The sequence below is a fragment of the Elephas maximus genome, chromosome 9 (genome assembly GCF_024166365.1).
Source record: "Elephas maximus indicus isolate mEleMax1 chromosome 9, mEleMax1 primary haplotype, whole genome shotgun sequence".
In the NCBI taxonomy this organism is placed as follows: domain Eukaryota; kingdom Metazoa; phylum Chordata; class Mammalia; order Proboscidea; family Elephantidae; genus Elephas; species Elephas maximus.
The window spans coordinates 49886997-49907144 of NC_064827.1; the positions used below are offsets into that span (position 1 = coordinate 49886997).

The 20148-nt window shown below is 37.2% G+C and overlaps 1 protein-coding gene across 3 annotated transcripts in view; it reads right to left on the reverse strand.

The window, feature by feature from the left end:
• ERP44 (endoplasmic reticulum protein 44) overlaps nucleotides 1-20148 on the reverse strand; it is a 96991-nt gene that overhangs the window by 17675 nt on the left and 59168 nt on the right. For all 3 annotated transcript variants that reach the window (XM_049896057.1, XM_049896056.1, XM_049896055.1), the window contains 6 exons: nucleotides 19634-19818; nucleotides 18503-18618; nucleotides 15520-15577; nucleotides 13509-13625; nucleotides 5810-5921; nucleotides 4716-4857 (listed from right to left, as the gene is read on the reverse strand). In XM_049896057.1, the coding sequence (XP_049752014.1) occupies nucleotides 4716-4857; nucleotides 5810-5921; nucleotides 13509-13625; nucleotides 15520-15577; nucleotides 18503-18618; nucleotides 19634-19818 (730 nt within the window). The remainder of the gene's footprint in view (nucleotides 1-4715; nucleotides 4858-5809; nucleotides 5922-13508; nucleotides 13626-15519; nucleotides 15578-18502; nucleotides 18619-19633; nucleotides 19819-20148) is intronic.

Below are 20148 nucleotides of genomic sequence, written 5' to 3' on the forward strand. Positions count from 1 at the left end.
TAAATATGGATCTTTTCAGTCAGTTGGCCAGGAAGCTGTCTTCCATATTTCTTGGCATGGACGAGTAAGCACCTCCAGTGCTGCCTCTGTTTGTTGAATTGATGAAATAAAAGAACTGAACTGAAGATTTCAAAGGGCGTCTCAAGAAGACAAAGTAAAGTATTATAATGACGTGTGCAAAGAGATGGAAAATCGAAAGGGAAGCTCGGTGTTTCTCAAGCTAAAAGAACTGAAGAAAAAATTCGAGACTCGAGTTGCAATAGTGAAAGATTCTATGGGGAAAATATTAAACGACGCAGGGAGCATCAGAAGAAGATGGAAGGAATACACAGAGTCATTATACCAAAAAGAATTAGTCGATGTTCAACCATTTCAAGAGGTGGCATATGATCAGGAACCGATAATACTGAAGGAAGAAGTCCAAGCTGCTCTGATGGCACTGGCAAAAAAAAGGCTCCAGGAATTGATGGAGTATCAACTGAGATGTTTCCAAAGGTATAGGTATATGTATTTATTTAAGTCTTTACAATAACCTTATGAAGTAGGCACTATTATTATTTCTATTTTACAGATCAAGTGTAAAACAACTTGCCCAGGGCAATATAGTTAGAGTAGGTAAGAGAATGGGATTCAAACCTAAACAGTCTGGATCTAGAGTCTGTGAACTCAACCACTGTACTATATTGCCTCTTTAGTGGCTAGTCAAGTTGCTAAATCTCTCTGAGCCTAATTTCCTTATTGGAGAATGGAAATAATGCCTTTTTAATAAGCTTGCTATAGACTTAACTGAGAACACATATAAAGTATAAAGTAAGGCTGGTACAGTGGCTGGCTCTGTTGGCACGCAATGTCTGTCAAGATTAAATGAGGTAAAATACATCAAAATGATTTGTAAAACACAAAATACTTACGAGTTGGTAATAAATGTGAGTTGTACAGTAAGTACAACCATTTAAAAATGTAAAAACCATTTTTACTTCATGGACTATTCACTAAGTGTAAGCCACAGTTTGTTAAGCCCTTCTCTAAATCCCGTGACTTGACCACATTGCCAGAGTTTGCTTAAATTCCAGAGCAAGATGTAATGCTTACACTTTATGATAAAAATATCCACACAGCAGAGAACAAAAAGGAGAGGTCTGGAGACATCATTACCACCATGCTGCTTTTGTTCAAGGTGGCTATTCCCGCTCATTACGTGTTACCTACACGTGAGAGTCCTGTCCAACTCCTCCGCCCTTCTAAGTATTGCTACTCTTGAAGAAGGGGCCAGATCTCTGGTTCCAGAGACTCTGCTTCCATTTTCTATTCTGTCACTGGAAGTTCCAATGGCAGCTAAGAACTCTAAGAAAAGGAACAGATGATAGGGTGTTTGCTAGCTACAATTTTTAAGAAGGTAAATTCTCTTGAATGCCCTTCAACGGCTTTTACCCTACCCCATCATTTATTCTCTTCTATCTCCTAGACCTGCCTTTAGTGCTCTTAGGTTCCAAAATTGCTCCTCATTCTTTTCCTATCTCCATATAGAACTGATTCCTTTGGATCTGGCGGGAAATTAATCTGATCAAACTATAGAAAAAAAACTAAGGATTCATAGGTTGTGATTCAGTTTCAGCTACTGCTAAGTACCGTCCCTTCAAACATCTTTCACACTCACATTATACACTGCTTTTTTAGATATACTAAAAACGTCACTGTTTTGGTATAGCGTTATATACTGGGGCTCAATCTACTCGGATTTGAATCCCAGCCCTGCCACTAATTAGTTGTGTGACTAGGCAGGTTATTTTATCTCCCTGAGCCTTGGTTTCTCTGCAATAAGGAAGAAGGAAGCAGAACACTGGTGGCCTCTCCCTCCTAATGCCCAGTTCTGTCGTGGGAGGAGACTATGTACCATCAATCTGCCTTCTCTCTCCTTATCACAACCAAACTTTCTCCAACTTACCCCAGAAATGCTGAGTTACTAAGTAAAAGTAATAGTAATCACAGTAATTTATGGAAACTGCTTATCATTTAAGCCTTAATTACCATATAGCACAATAACAATTATGCAAGCCATTAAATGTCAGATTCACTTTGCTGTATTTTTTTTTTTTTTAACACTAACATCTACTCACATAGGCTGAATTTGTAGCTCACACAGTATGTGTGCCTCCTCATAATTAGAAGAATATTAGAGGAAACACTGCCTAGGAAGGGAAATCAGGTACCTAAGGGAGCTATTAATACAGTAATTTGTTTTAAAGAGCTTCAAATGTAGTCACTTTTCTTATCTCCCTTCTTATCACAGGACCAAATGCTTACAGAATAGGAGAGGACCATTTCCCATTCCCAAACATCTCTGGAGAATCTTACTGGCTCAGTATATCAGGAATAAGTAGAATGCTCTCAGCTGATGAATTAGCTTCCCTTGGTCAAGTACCCATCTCTTGTCCAGTGAGCTATGGTTGAGGAAGAATAGGGATGGGTAATGTGATAAAGAATCTGACTACTTGTGTTTTGGGTTCTCTGAAAAGTAGACACCAAGATGGGATTAGAAGTGCTACCAAAAAAAAAAAAAACCAAACCCAGTGCCATCGAGTTGATTCCGACTTATAGCGACCCTATAGGGCAGAGTAGAACTGCCCATAGAGTTTCCAAGGAGAACCTGGCGGATTCGAACTGCCAACCCTTTGGTTAGCAGCCATAGCACTTAACCACTATGCAACCAGGGTTTCCATTAGAAGTGCTAGGGTGTTTTAAATGTGATTTCAGAACTGAGGGAGAAAACTTAAGATAGCCAAGTTGGAAATCCTCAACATGATTGCCTTGACCCGTACCACAATATTCCCAGGAACAAAAGCCAAAGTTGGGCTTAGTTTGGCTGCTGATCAGTAAATCAAACATGCAGTATCAAACCTGCGTCAGCATCCTGTTAACTCCATTAATTTCACACTTAATAATTAGGACTGTAATTTTCCAGCCGAAGGGACAAGGTAAATAAACCACCCAAGATTTATTTATGACTAGAGGTGGGGAACTGTGCTGATAAAACTTCATACAAGTGACCCATGGGTCAGGAAGCATTTTAATGCCAAGCACAGTCACTCTGTCTGGAAGCTCTCATAGCAAGCCCAGTCATCAGAGCTGGCCTTTCTCCTAAAAAACTCGTTCTTTCAGCTTGAGTTTGCAGCTTCAGGAAGTGAGCCTATGGAGAGGACACCCAGCCAGGCACATGGGCACTTCAAATTCAATATGCCAAGAAAGGGAACTCATTATCTTTACCTCAAAGATGCTTCTCCACTGAGTTCTCCACCTCAGTTAATGGCATCACAACACAGCCAGCTGTCCAAGTTAGACTCCTGGCTGTCACTGCTGTCTCCCCACCTTCCCCCAATTACTAAGATATGGAGTCCTCCTAATTCCACCTGCAAAATGCCTCAAGAATTCTTCTGCTTCCTTCTAGTTTCAGTGCCCTTGCCAGAATTTATTTGGGTCATTCATTTATTCAAGAACCACATACAAGTAGTTCCCCATATACGACAGGGTTCCATTCTGACCACTCCATTTTAAGTTGAACACTTCTTTTTTTCTCTTAGTTCTCATTATTATTGCCTTTTATTATCAGTGTCTTTACAAATCCAATTTTTGTCGGTGAGCAAACATCTGAGAATGCTAACATCAGCAAATTCCATGCTGTAACACTGTACGTAGTACATATTACTAGTATGTATCAAAAAAAAAAGGATGGCTGTAAGTGTGGTTCACAGTAACTTGAATATGTCCTAAGTCGAGGACTAGCTGTACTGGCTATCTATTATCACTCCTGCCTGGATTACTGAACAATCTCCCAGATTCTACTTCGGTCCCTTGTAATCCATTCTTCATGTTACTGCCAGAGTAATTTTAAAAAATCTGACTTTGTTACTTCCCTGATTAAGACCCTTCACTGGCTGTTCATAATTATCAGGACAGTTAAAACTCCTTAGCAGGGCATATAAAGGCTTTCATGAGCTTCTCTTGACCTCATCCCTTAGCACTCCCCCTCCCTTTGGCCAATCAATTCTGAACATGCTGCTGTCAATGTCCAGATACCCCCTTTCTCTAAACTGTCTCCTTCTCACCTCCAGGGAAAACATACAGTACTACAGGATCTACTTTAGGCATCAACATCCCCAGGAATCTTGGATCAGTTCCCCTTCTATATATTCTACTGATAATCACTACCATAGCACTTATCACATCATAAAATATAACTGCCTATTAACCTGCTGTTTTCTTTCTTTACTTGGTTGTGAGTTCTTTGAGGGCAGGGATTCAGTCTCAGTAAACTTTAAACCCTTGGTTCCTAGCATAATGACTGTCACACAGAGACCTGGACAAATATTTAATGAATTAATAGGCTAAATGGTATCCTTTTGAGAATAGGTACAGTGGGAAGAACTAATATTAGTGCTCCACAGTTCATAAAGAGATTTCATAGCCATCATCTCATTGATTTTTGTTACAATCTTGTTAGGTAGGTAGTACCATCATCTACAGGGACATATCATAATTCTCATAGCTGATTACCACAGTCTACAGGGAAAAAAATGTACCAGTCACCCCAATCTCTTCCATCCAATTAAAGTATTTTTTCCAACATGGGGTTATTTAAAATATTTCAACAACTGTTTTAAGTTCATTTTTGAGACACATGTAGGTAATGAAAATGAAAAAAACAAACCAATACTTACAACACATCCTTGAAGTCTCCAAACACATACATATGCCTAAAGCTGTCAATGGCTATTACGGGGCAATCTGCTGGAGTTTTCTGTATGTGCAGAAGAGGGTGTCTAAATTTGTCACAGTCAGCATGTAAGAAGTTTATTGTACCTTTAAAAGAAATAGAATTTGGAAAGGTAGATCAGAATTTTCTTGATTATATTCTTAAGATTGCAAGTTCACATAAAATGACATACCAAAACAAACAAAAAAAAGTGCTTTAGAGAAATATAGATAAAAAAAATAAATAAAACCTAAATATTACAACATTTAAAAGAGGTAGGAATTTCATTCTTAGGGCAGAGAGAGTGAAACATGCATTTACTTAGAAAGTGTATGAACTCAACCTGAATTTGAATGCTAGAGTGAATTCCAATTTTCCTTAAATGGGCAATCATTTACTTTTTGCAGATTACCCAGGTTCTAGGGAGCAAATTCCTGAAACTGACAAATGAGTTGTTCTTATAGGACCATCTTCGTTCTGTCAAATTTACCCTTCTAGTCTCTACTGACTAATTTTTAATCCAAAATATTTACTAACTGACTAACAGGTGCATGGCTCTATACAATGTCTTCAGTTTTTCTGTTTGACTTTCTTCCCTAATTACAGACAGTAAGCTGGTATAACTAAAATTCCTTTTTTGATGCTTTGGAGAAGTCCACAAGCATTTACTCTACTTTCTTTCAATTAGAAATAAATGTTTACCAGACTGTGTAAGCTTTCTCAGCAGTATCTCTGGGAATATCTACTGGAAAAGGGGTAAGACAAGCATCAAGGCACTGGAACAAAGTGTCCAAAACTAATGTTGTCATTCATGACCCAATTTTCATGCTATTTCATTTTTTTCCTTAAAACAGTCATGATAAAAAAGATAGCCGCCTCTCATATTACCGCCCTACTAATGCCCTCTCATGTTGGCATGTAAAATCAGAGGTTGAGTAGAGTTAAAATAACTTAAGTTTTTAACACAAATATATTTACATAGATATGAATATAATGGGGGGGGGCGTAGGGAGAGGAGGAAGGAAGGAAGCAAGCAAATAAACACCTTAATCTGTCTACCTTTTTCACTTATTAATTGCCGGGCTACTTCATTCTGGAATATCTCTAAACTTTCTGTATCCTCTTTCATATGGAAGAGTATGAGGAAAGGCAGTCCTTCTTCTGTCAGTTCCTGTTTAGAGAAGTATTCAATGAGAATTATCAGGCCTCTCCATTTGGTTCTACCTACTTTGTAGGTAGAACAAGCTGGAAGCTAACTCACATGACACAGAAAAATTACAACCTGGAAGAAAAGATCCTATGGTTTAAATAAACATAAGCCTCAATCAAAGAATGAACTCAGTGCCCCCACCACAGACCAGGCTTTCAGGGACCCACATGCCTTGCTCTGCTGTAGAAACTTACCTACCTTAAAGTAAATACTGGTCGGCCTGCTAGCTAGTAGTAGCTAGCCAGCCATGGAGTGCTGACAGTTGAAGCCTTGACATTCAAATAGCATACCAAAAAATTAAAATTTTAAATTTGGGAAAACATGTTTAGTATTAACAGTCTTTATAGGTAACACTGAAAAAACTGAATGTAGCACCAATTAAAAAAAAAAAAAACTAATGATTCTCAAATTTATGTTTAAGATTTATTATAAAAACCATTCTACTTATACAAGACTTACTCAAAGCCAAAAAAGAGCAAATGGCAAAAAATCTATAACACTGCCAGTTTTCAACCAATAAACAATTTATCAACATTATTAATAAGTACCTACTTTGTGTGTATTTTTATATACTTTTGTATATACACACACACAAAAGCACCTTGAAAATTATAAACTGCTATTTTTTATTATTGTTACTGTAGAATAATATAAGAAAAATGTGATGTGCAGGTAGCAGGCTTTAATCATTATTCTCCCTGACAAATGGTAAGTTCTGACACTTCAGAAAAAGTCCAGAAAGGACCTCATAAGAAAATTATTTCAATCAACTATCCTTTTATCCTTATCTTTATAACTTAGAAACTGCCTCAGCAGAGGTCTTTTATCCTAGAAACAAAACAAAAAACAACTGAAGCTGGGACCTGTTTTATTGGATAAAGGTTTTTTACTGGTTCCTTTCTCTACGTTTAAGCCTGTGTCACTTGCACACAGGAGAAATCATTAAGCTTCTTGTCACATGTATCTTCTTTTCAAAATTGAGACAAAATTCACATACCATAAAATTCATCCTCTTAAGGCGCACGATTCCGTGTTTTTAGCATACTTACAGGGTTGCACAGCCTTTACCACCATCTAATTCCAGAGCAGTTTCCTCATTCCAAAAAAAAGCCTCTGAAACTTGTTTCAGGACTGAAATGTCTCCTCTAGGAAGTTTTCCCTGATCTCATCCCATCTCTGCTCAAGGTAGAAATGAATTACCCTCTAAATTCCCAGAACATTTTATCAGTGCCTTCATTTGGCATAGAAAACTGTCTTTATGTTTTATTACGTTATATGAAATACTGGAATGAAAACCCCTTGAAGACAGAGAATCTTATTTCACTTCTCTTTTGCTGATAAACTTTTGTATACAATAACGTGCAGTCAACATATGACTGAAAGAATGAACAAATGTTGCTAAATAAATAATAACTGGGAAAGAAGACTCAGCAGTCACCTCTGAGAATGAGAAATACTTGACTGGAAGTAAGAAGACCTGGTTCTACATTAATGTATGAGAATATTCTGGGCAAGTCACTGCCCCTCTTTGGGACTCAATTTCTTCATCCTTCCCAGATGATGCAGAGATGACATCGCTTTCTCCTTTCTCCTGAAGGGACCCTACCATTTTCTTCCACAGTCTATTCACAGACATCTTTTAATGGAAAATATTACTAATAGATAAGTCATCACTCAAAAGTATTTATCAATTTGTGAGCTAATTAAATTAGTCATCTTTGGTTAACTCGTGTGTTTAATCCTCAATGTGACAGCATTTTTCCTCAAAGGGTCTTAGCCTTCTCATTTTTAATTGAGAGGACTATGCTCAAAAATTTAAGAGTTCCTCTAGTTCTAAATTCAAAATGGTCCTAACTGTAGGGGCATTTAAATCTGTCAGACTTAGAAAACAAAACGTAAAAAGAAATATAACATATTACCTGCTATACTCTATAAAAAAATACAGAAGAACTAACAACTATTAGGAGAACAATCATAAGCAAACAGATGAGTACACTGAAAAAAATATATATCAACTAGTCTGATATCTTACATTACGTTAACAAAATAAACCAAACCAAACCTATTACCGCTGAGTCTATTACGACTCATAGTGAGCCTAAAAGACAGCACAGGACCATCCCATATGGTTTCCAAGGCTGTGATCTTTACGGAAGTAGACTGTCACATCTTTCTACTGCAGAAGAGCTGTTGGGTTTGAACCACTGACCTTTCAGTTAGCAGCTGAGCACTTAACCACTGCGCAGCCACAGCTCCTTACATGTTATCACAGTAGCTGGTAATTTATGCTGCTTGTGTCTCCCAGGGAGGGAGATTAACATTGCAGTCTCTTCCAGGCTTCTTGCAGTATAGTGCTATGGCACATCACTGATACCTAATGGTTAAACACTCAAATTGTAAGAGGAAGCATTTTGAATTCTGTGAGATAAGTCTACTTTTCTCTAGAAGTCCACGTTAACAGTGCTATTTATAATAGATGATAATAGCTGGAGATGAGACAAGACTATGTGGGATAGGCTCAATCTGTACCTAGCATTAGATAATTCCTTTCCTAAAAAGGAAGAGCATAGAAAATAAGCCCATTGCGCATATAAGGTTAGTATAAAACCAAAAAAAATCCAAACCCATTGCTGTTCAGTCGATTCCAACTCATAGTGACCCTAAATGACAGTGTAGAACTGCCCCATAGGGTTTCCAAGGAGCACCTGATGGATTCAAACTGCTGACCTTTTGGTTTTAACCACTACGCCACCAGGGTTTCCAAGGTTAGTATAGTTGCATTAAAAATTTGACACATAAAACAGGAAAATTTTATTTTTTACTGTGCCTTGCAATAAAAAAATAGTTTGAAAGCGACTATAGGATCCAAATTTTTGGTCAAGTCCTATACCTGAACTTCCAGTGTTTGATGGGTGGTTGTTGTACTGACGCATAACTAAAGGTCTGAAAGGCGCTCATGTGAGCATCTATACTCAGGCTGCTCTTGCCTGCTCAACTATAATTGCCTAAGATGCAAGATGCATCTTAAAGAACAATAAGGAATTACTTAGAGTCCTAAATAAAGGCAAATATCTATTTTGGAAAGCGAGTTCAAAAACAACACTAAAAAAACAACAGAATATTACTAAACAGAAAAATACTTTCTGGTCATGAAGAATGGGCTTTAAATGCCAAGTTGTCATATGAAAATAAAAATACTGCAATGCCACTCAGAAGTTCTAGAAAATTTGAGAGGAACAGTATAGACTCTAGGAACTTCAGAAAGAAAAGAAACTAGAAACCAAGAAAGAAAAAAGCTGTGGTACAAATTTCGCTCAACTGTTTTCCATGCTTCAGAATTCCAAATATTTTGAAATATGGTATTGTTATATAAAATTATAGCTAGTACAATGAAGACTGACATATTTACAATATTTAAACTTCCAGGTTTAAAAACAAATTAATCATATTTAGTGAGAAGCCATTTGTGGAACCCCAACTGCCTTAAGAAACAGCTATTGTAAATGACAAGTAGGATGACCCAAGGATATGCTGACTTGTTAGACTGTCTGGATCCCCTTTTGGTGAAAACAAAAAGCCAGTCCACAATGGCTTGCAACGGTCTGCTCAAGCAAACAGATCCAGAGACTCTAAGGTACATATTCATAAATTTGATCTGAAACTGCTACAAAAGCTTATAAGGATAAAATATTATTTTATGGTAGGAAAAGTACAGCAGAAATATTACATGCAGACATAAAAGCACTAAATAACTGTGATTTTTCTTAGTGTGCTAAAATGCAAATGAGAAATTAAAGTTACCTAAAAGAAGTTTATAAAAAGTTTAAAATGCTATCGGCACAGGTTTCTGCTTCCAGAAAGATGGAGTAGATACACATTTCCCTATTCTATCTGAGAAGCACAGTTAAAAATCCTGGATTTTTTATAAAACAAACATAAGACTCTGAAAAGTAGACAGAAGAAGGCAGACCAACTAGGGACTTTAGGACCTGAGAAACAACGTGACATCTGGTTTTCTTTTGGCCTTATATACCTTGGGCTGGGTACTCGGAAAGCCTCCAATTTGGAAAAGCCAATAGGCGGGGAGAGAGATACCAAGATTCAAGAGGTAGTAGTCTCTGGAAATGTTCAGGTAGAATTTCAGGGAATCTTAGGGAGTTTGCCTACACAGTCCCCAAATCTTAGGGCACTTATGCCCTTATAGCTTAACAGCAGAGGAGATTAAATCTGACATTACATTCTTTCTTAAGGAACTCCAGATGTTGCTGCAATGGTTTTGTTAGATACAGTGCTAAAGAAGTTGCATTCTAAAGTAATGGTAGGTGTACTTTGACCCAATCCTACCACTGAGAAAACCAGAAGAGCTGGAGAAATATAAAAAACACCTCTTCGAAGGTATCGATGACCTAAAAAGGTAGGCAAGAGCTATAGCCAAAGACTGGAGGAGAAGAAGAAAACCCAGAGCATTTAGCACTGTGTTTGTGGCTGCTTCCTCTAGGGTCACCTACTTTTCCAGAACAGGCAGCTGACAGGGATAAGCTCAGCAGAGGTTCTACAGATTCATCAAGTACGAGAAAAAGAAAAAAAAAAAAAAACCTAAATCTCAGGGCCCATAAAGGAGGGGAGGCTCTGTGGACCTCTGAAGACCCTCAATGCCAATTTTGGGTTGGTAACTCAAAGGCCACATCCTAGCAGTAAACCAGAAAGAGGGACTAAAGCTCAACCTCAAATCTTCTCAATTCCTGATCCAGGACTGCTAGTGCCCCCAGCAGTCTGCCAGAGAAGATAAAATCTTCATGACTTTAGGGTAGGGTTTCTCCACATTAGCACTAATGATATCTTGGGACAGAGGCTGTCCTGTGTATTGTAGGATGTTTAGCAGCATTCCAGGCCTCTACTTACTAGATGCCAGTAGCATGCCCTTCCCACCTCAACTGTAATAACTAAAAATGTTTCCAAACAATACCAAATGTTCTCCCAGAAGCAAAATAGTCCCTAGTTGAGAAACATTGTCTTAGTATAGGGAAATCTTCTTTCTTAAATTGGATACAGAAGCATTAACCATAAACAAAAAGATTGACCAACTGTAGTATCTTAAGACATTACATAAGATGAACAGAAAGGGAGAGGGAAAAAGCAAGTCAGATGGGAGAAGATATTACCAACACATACAACTGATGAATATATTAAGAACTATTATAACCAATAAGGAAAAAACACACAACCCCAGTAGAAAAACTGGCAGATGTGAACACGTACGTCACAAAAGAGGATATCTAAGTATGTAACAAACACATGAAAACTGTTTCAGCCTCATTAGTCATCACAGAAATGTAAATTAAAACCACAATGAGACTATTACACATACACTAAAGTGGATAAAAATTAGAATGGTTGATACCGTTAAGTGTTGGTAAGGATGTGAAGCAATACGACCTTTCATAAATTACTGATGGGAATGTAAACTGAAGCAATCACTTTGGAAAACTGTTTTGTAACAACTACTAAAATTGAATATATGTATGCTCCATGACTCAGCAATTCTACTCATAGGTATATATAGCCAATAGAATTGTGTGCATATATTCACCAAGAGACTTATAAAAGAAAGAATGTTCACAGCAGCATTATTCACAATAGCAAAAAATTGGAAACAATCTAAATGTCCATTGACAGCAGAATGGATAAATTGTGGTATACTCACATAACAGAATCGTATTCATAGTAAAAATGAATTAACTGCAGCTTTGTGCAAAATGAATGAATCTCACAAGCATAAAGTTGAGTGCAAGAAGCCAGACACCAAAGAGTATGATTCCATTTTAAGTTTAAAAACAGGCAAAACTTTGGAGGGTCCTATTCAAAATCAGTATAGTGGTTATAAGGGTCGTAAATGGGGTAACGACTGGGAAGGACAAGGGGTTCTGGTGATATTCTATTTCTTGACCTAGATCACGAGTTGCCAAATTACAGTCTGTGGGTCAAATCTGGCCAGCTGCCTGAGTTTGTAAAGCCACAAGCTAAGAATGGTTTGCATATTTGTTTTTAAATGACTGAAAAATATTTTTAAAATAATATTTTATAACGTGAAAATTAACTGTATTCATATATAAAGTTTTATGAAAACACAGCTACCCTCATTTGTTTAACTGTTACATAAGTCTGTTTTTGTGCTACAACTGTAAAGCTGAGTAGTTGCAGTTGTAACAGAGACTGCATGAACTGCAAAGCCTACAATATTTACTTTCTGGACCTTTTTGGAAAATGTTTGCCAACTAGGTAACAATTACATGGGTGTGTTTACTCTGTGATAATTTTTTGAGCTGTACACTTAAAATTCTTTGAAGTGTATATGCATATAAGAAGTTTTAAAACTGCATTTAATATATTTAATAAAAACGTTATTTTTTAATTGCATTCCTAGACCATGGGTTTTAAAAATGAAAAGGCTGAAGTCTGGCATCAATGAAATGAAAGCTATGTCTCAAATATAGTAAAGAAAGAAGAGAGGTACCTCACAGACCTAGCCCCTTGTACTTGCCTCCTCCAATCTCTTATGTTTTTGTGCTTTGTTTTTGAGGGCACAGCAAGTGTTTAAGCAGGCTTTACTTCCTGGTAGTGCAGTGGTTAAAAGCCACAGCGAGTTACAATTGCTAACCAAAGGTTGGCAGTTTAAATGAAGGAGCCACTCCTTGGAAATCCTATGGGACAGTTCTGCACTGTCCTACAGGGTCGCTATGAGCTGGAATCATCTCAATGGCATCAGGTTTTGGAAACCCGGATGGTGTACTGGTTAAGAGCCACGCCTGCTAAACAAAAGGCAGTTCAAACCCACCAAGCGCTCCCTGGAAACTCTATGAGGCAGTTCTACTCTGTCCTATAAGGTTGCTATGACTTGGAATTGACTCGATGGCAATGGGTTTGGTTTGATTTGGTTTTTTACTTCAGTTGCATGGGATGAGTAAGGCTCAGTTACGCAATCATTTGTAGCTGGTTTCATTACTTACAGTGAAAAAGATAACACAACTTCTTTTAGGATCAATGGGAATCAGAAAAATATTTTTGCGGCAAAAAGGCACTGCTTCTAAAACAAAGATCCTCAAGCAAGGGTGGGTATCAGAATCATCTGCAAGGCATTTTCTAGCTTGTTTTCACGGCTATGGTGAACTGCTGTTATTACTGGAAGTGTAACAGTGGGTTCTGGGGCAGCAAAGATGGAGAGCCATTGGCCTGTGTTATGGGAACAGCTATGATAGAGTTATCTTCACTATGTGGATTTTTACAACTGGTAACCCATTAACTCATTGCCATCCAGTCGATTCCTACTCATAGTGACCCTAAAGGACAAAAGAGAACTGCCTCACAGGGTTCCCAAGGAGCAGCTGGTGGATTCAAACTGCCAACCTTTTGGTTAGCACCCAAGCTCTTAACCACTACACCAACAGGGCTCTTTACAACTGATAAGTCTGTTAGAAGAGATGGAAGGAGGAAGCTTCCTCTTTTAGAAATCTGAATTAAAAACGACAATACATATTAGAAAGCCCATACCTCTCCATTTTCAAATGTTATTTCTCGGACAAGAGGAACACATTTATCTTGAATCCAATTGAAAGTCAGGTCAAAATTTGTCATAGATCCCAAGTATACCACATCTGGAGCAGAAAGCTGTTATAAAAACAGAAACAAACAAAAAACTTAAACAAATCTAATCTGTGTTAGCAAAAAAATGCATCCTTAAATCCACCTATGGACTCAGAAAATCTACAGAGGACATAAAAGAAACATAAAACAGGAATTTCAGAACTTCTGAGAAAAACAGCTGTAGCTGGTGAAGAGCTGAAAATTCTGTGATTATCAAGGACCTGATTACCCAACGTGTGATGTTTAAGCCTTCTGCTTTTCCTTGGATTAAGGTCAATTAACTGTTTATCAATATTTTCACCAAAGGCAGGCAGACAGAGTGGAAAGAATTATTCAACTGAATTAATTGAGCTATTCCTTAGAGTTGAAAATGTTAGAAGAAAACCTGGGAGACTTCCAGCGAAAAAGCTTGAAAAATACAAGATGCATATAAATTTAAGGCATATCTAATTCCACTATTAATAAAAAAAAAAAAAATCCCCGTTGCTGTCAAGTCGACTTCGACTCATAGCAATCCTATAGGACAGGGTAGAACTGGCCCATAGAGCTTCCAGGGAGTAGCTGGTGGATTTGAACTGTCCACCTTTTGGTTAGCAGCCATGGCACTTAACCACTACGCCACCAGGGTTTCCATTTCTATTATTTAATTACCTATAATATCTGTTTCTACATTCACTCAAAACTGACAGTTATTAAGTGTCTAAAATGATAATAAAAATAATAGCTAACAGCCAGTACTTACTGGGTCCAAGCACTATTGTCAGCACTTCATATGTGTTGACTCAATCCTCACAACATTGCTATGAGGGAGGTACAATTATTGTCACCATTCCTACTTTTACTAATGAAGAAGCTGAAGCACGGAAAAGCTAAGGAATTTTTTTCTATTTCCAGAGTTATTCACACCTAGTTAGGTCACAGGTTCGACATTCAAACCCAGACAGTCTGACTCCAGAGCTGGTGCTCTGAACGACTACACTACATTATGAGACGCTACACTAGATTCTGATAATCTAGAGATTTTGGCTGCTAACCAAAAGGTTGGCAGTTTGAACTCGACCATCAGCTCCTCAGGAGAAAGACCTAGCAATCTGCTCCTGAAAAGATTACAGCCTAGAAAACTTTACGGGGAAGTTCTACTTTGTCACATGGGGTCATTAAGAGTCAAAACTTGACTCAACATCACCTAACAAGAGATGACGATACCATGTAAAAAAAAAAAAAAAAAAAAAGCTACTATTAAAAAAATCTGCTGAATGCAACACAGGAAATAAGCTTCCTAAACAAAAAACGGATACATTTTACTACATAAAAATAAAACCTTCAGTGTGTCAAAAACCTGTAAATAGTAAAATAAAAACCATGAATTAAAATCTATAGATTTCTATTTATGGGTGTATGAAAAAAACGCAATGACAGATCTCTAAATCAATTCAGGATAACAAATATTGTAATTTGCCTCTTAGTTGTGGCTACCATAGTCTGGGATTAACTAGCTGCTTCTAAGTTTAAACACACCTAACTTCTTAGTCCAAGGGTTAAAAACGACCTACTTGCTTCTTAATACCTGATATGTACCAGGTAAATTTATATCCTGGATGATTTGGGAGCTGGCCTAGTACAATACAGCTAGGAGTAAAAAAAGAAAAAAAATTTTTTTAATTTAGCCTCCAGACTGAATGCAAAACAAAACGCTGGAAAAGGCCTGGGAGCCAAAAGATCTCTAATCTCATTCTGTCACTAACTGCCTCTGTGTCCCCATCTTTAAAGGTTTGGACTAGACAAGATGATGCCTTGAGGTTCTTTTCCAGTCTAAAATTTAATGATTCTGTGAACATTAACATGTCTAAAACTATGAATTTACTATACATTCACTTAAATTATATATAAAATTACATGCAAAGAAATACCAACTTACCACTGGAGGTTTGTAGATTATGCTGTCTCCACTATATCTTTCTGGTTTTGAAACAGACCTAAAACGAAGAGAGAAATAATAATGATACTTTTTAAGGAAAATAAGAGCAGTAACACACCTGGATGCAGATTTTTGCAAAAAAAAAAAAAAAATTTTTTTTTTTTTTTTTAAATTGTGCTTTAGGTGTGTTTATACAGACCAAATTAGTTTCTCATTAAAAAATACACAAATTGTTTTGTGACATTGGTTGTCAATCCTGCAATGTGTCAAGACTCTCCCCTTCTCTACCTTGCGTTCCCTGTTTCCATTCATCCAATTTTCCTCTCCCTTCCTGCCTTCTCATCTTTGCTTTTGGTCTGGTGTGCCCGTTTAGTTTCATATATATGATTGAACTATGAAGCATGTTCCTCACGTGTGTTATTGTTTGTCCTACAGACCTACCTAATCTTTGACTGAAGGATGAACCTCAGGAGTGACTTCAGTATTGAGTTAAAGGGTGTCTGGGGCCTATACTCTTAGGGTTTCTCCAGTCTCTGTCAAACCAGCAATGAAGCAGATTTTTGGCTAGGTATTTTGCAAATGATAAATTCTCAGGACTTGAAATATATACTTGTCCATCATCTTTCCCATTTATAAGACTATGCAATACCAAGAAAAGTACATATTTAAAGAAAAAATTTAATACCTGACAGATCTTTCAAAGGAAATTTTAGTTAGTTTTTTTTTATAAGTTTCGATTGGCCGTTTTTGCACTAAAAAGCTGTTTTTGACCCCAGACTGTTTTCCAAGAAACTGGGCACCAGGATCATTGAGTTGGTTACATAAAAAGAAAATATATGTGTGCATATATATATATATGTATGTACGTATACGTGTACATACACATATATAAACTAACCCATTGCCGTCGAGTCAATTCTGACTCATAGTCACCCTACAGGACAGAGTAGAACTGCCCGTAGGTTTTCCAAGGAATGGCTGATGGATTCAAACTGCTGACCTTTTGGTTAACAGCTGATCTCTTAACCACTGCGCACCAGGGCTCCAGATAGATGTACATGTTATTTATTCATAAGACAGACTCAACCATGAATTTTCTACTTTTTAAAAAACCAAAATTTATTTTAAAAATAGATGAACTGAAATAACATCATCACTAGAATATAGTTCCAAAAATAAGCAATTTTTTGTTTCCATGGTTGTTTCCTGTGCCTAGCACAGGATATGGTATATAATATGTGCTCAATAAGCACTTGGTGAGTGAATTCTACAACAAATTCTAAGTCACATAGGTAACTTTCTCTCCAAACTATTTTTGGATTAATTGAATCCTGACTTATCTCCAGTTTCTGACTCGAGTGCTGCAGGAGATGGGGAAGGAGATGCTAACCTAGTCTGCTGACAGAAAGGAAGAATATGCTCCATGAATTAACTCAATAAATATTTACTATTTGCTTCCTTTGTTCCAGATATAGTCTTGGCACTGGGTATACAGCAAAACAAAACTGACAAAGCCCTCGCTCTACATTTTGGTGGGGAAAGACAGAGAAATAAGCAGATATATATATCTTGGGTGGTAAAACATGCCATGATGAAAAATAAGTGGAATAAGGGGATAAAGAATGACAAGTGGGAGGTGGTAGTCCTACTTTATGTAAGGTTATGAGGGATGGTCCTTCTGTAAGGTATCTGGGAGAAGCACTTCCACACAGGGGGGACAGTAAGGGCAAAAGCTCTGCTGCAGCAGTGTGTGCCTTCAGGCTCTGAGGAATAGCAACGTGCCCAGCATGGCTGAGAAGCAATAACATGAAAAATATTGGGGGACATTTCTCCCATTATTTACTTTACATATTGACCTTCAAAAGACACCAATAATGTCTACAATGAAATACACATGCATAGAAAATCCACAGAAGCATTAAAACAAGGATAAAGGTCAAAAGTCACAAAATGGAGAAGAAAAAAAGGAGAAATCATACTGCATGAAGTCAAAGGATGGCTGAGATAACCTCCAATGAGAAGAGAGGGTCAAGGACAGAACCACAAGAATGATTTCATTTTAAGAGAGGAAGTAAAAATAGGAAGTAAGCAAAGCCAGAGAAGTCAGAAGGGTAAGGACCAAACCAGGGAGAGTCCACATAAAGCAAGCTTGGATGGAGCAGAAAAAGGAAAGTCGAGTGGCACGTCCTTCAGAGAAACTGAGGAGGGTTAAGACTGAGAAAAGGGCCCTGAATTTCGTAACTAAGAAGTCACTTCGTGACTGTGCATTAGAAGTTTCATTTTAGTGATGAAGGTCACTGAAAGTCAGCTTCTAAGAGGTTAAGGTTTTTTACTGATTAGAATTTGAGAAAATGAAGGTCGTCAAGCATAAACTAATCTTTGAAAAAAATCTGAAATGAAAAGAAAGGTATGAGATTACAGTTCAAAAGATAGAGGGGAAGGACAGGAAATTGACATTTTAGGACAAGAAAAGCGGTTCATGAAAAGGGTTGGCAGGAGCAACAGATGAATCAAAGCCCTAGAAGAATTTGAGGGGACACTTGCAAGGACATGAGTGAAGGGGCTGGCCCTGGAAAGGAGAAGTGTTCCTCTGAGGCAGGGAAGAAAAGGTGGTGGAGAGCTGGAGATGAATGAAAACAATAAAGCTCATGTTTCTTAATGAGAAAGAGAATGTGTCCTTTCAACTGGTAACCCCACAGGTTAGCATTCTGCCTGCCACAGGGTAAGTGTTAGTAAATGAGTTGTGCAAATGTGTAAGTGAGTTAATTGCTAACTTGTCCATTCTTTTCCTCTTAACGGAGACTTTAAAACCCTTCAAAAGAGGGCAGAAATGGGTAATAAACACTGATTAGTAACTTTAGTAACTTTAAGAAAAACGACATAATTTTTGGAGAGGTCATCTTCAGCAAATGACCAAATGTAACATGAATTTAGCATGGCAGCCAAGCTGACCTACTAACATAGTCTCAATGAAAACACTTACCCAAATGCAGAAAAGAAGGCACAGTCATCGTGCAAAATACTTGCTACTCTTTCAAAAATTCTATACTTGTCTGAATCCTTTTGCTCAAAATATCCAACGATATTTATTTTGCTGCGCTGTAAAATAAAGAATGTAATTATTTTGCAAACATACATAGTTCTACAAGCATGCATTTTCATTTACCCCTTATTCTGGTACCTATGCAGCTTCGGCTGTTGTTCACCTATCTCCAAATGAAGTATGACTATAAAAGCATATTTGGCTTTTAACATTTATTGGAAAAATATTAAAAATTACATTGGGTTGAAGACCATCTTAACTATAATCAAATATAAACATTTCCTTCTAGCATTTTATTTTAAAGTATCAAGAAATAAGATAACTATTTTACCAGTGACAGTCTTTTCCTAAATAAGGTGACTTGAGATGTGAGTAATAAAAACCTTTGTCTCTGATCCATGAAACAGTAGCCAGCTATAATAAGCTTTTAAGTAGGGTAAAATCAAACCCCTGACCTAACAGTGACAATCTAGATAAACCTGAGCTCAATCGTTTTTGTTTTTGCTAGTGTTTGTTATTTTTTTAAACACTACTTAGCATACAAATAAAGAGGTTTGTTAAGCGCATTATCAGGACAGGCTGTTTTAGAGGACAAAGTCAGTCCCTGGGTGGCACAAACAGTAGCGCTCAAGTACTAACTGAAAGGCTGGTGCTTTTAAAAAAAAAAAAAAATTTGGTGCTTTTAGAGGACACTAAAAAATATATAAAGAGCTGATACAGGAGTGATTATAGCAGGTCTCCTCAGGGCCCTCACTAAGGAAAACGTGGAAATTAGGCTGCCTATGCTTGACTTTAACTTCTATTTCTTTATAATTTAGGCTTCCTTTTGTCCTCAATTCAAATTAGTGCAACTTTCACTGTATGTTCCACATTTTATCCAGGAGTTTGGTAAAATATTAGCATTTCCCTTGAGAATTAATTCAAGAAAAATTCAATTTACTAAGAATGTGTATGTCAAATTTATTACAATGAACTATAAGAGAATGTCCAAATTCCTTGTTTGCATAAGAATTTGTTTACTTCAACTAAACAGGCAATGTTCATTTGATCCAGCGAAAGTTAACAACTTACATCAAGAGTGGTGATTTCTTCTAAGTTATGAAGTTCTTGCACTGGGTCACTTTTTTGTTGCCTGATGTAATCTGCAAGTGCTTTCACTGATCGCTGACCTCTGTATTCTCTCTTCATCATCATTCCATTACGAAACAATTTGAGGGTTGGGTATTTGCTTATCCTATATCTCTGGGCTATATCGGCTAAAATAATGAAAAAAATTTTTTAATCTTACCATTATATTTGGTCAGGGTGAGCCTATTAGCCCAATACTCAAAAATCTTACAATTAATCATCGAAAACTTTTTGGTTCGTGTTATTCTCTTTCAGTGATAAAAAATTAATCATGACTTGAGTTTACAATGGTTAAGAAGCCAAGCTTGGACACAAAATGCTTGGGATTAAATCCCAAATTTGCTATTTACTGGCTGCGTAAACTTGGATAAATTGCTTAAACTCTCTGCCCTAGTTCCTCATCTGTTAAATAGGGATAGTAATTTCTACCACATTGGGTTGTTTTAAGGAATAAATGA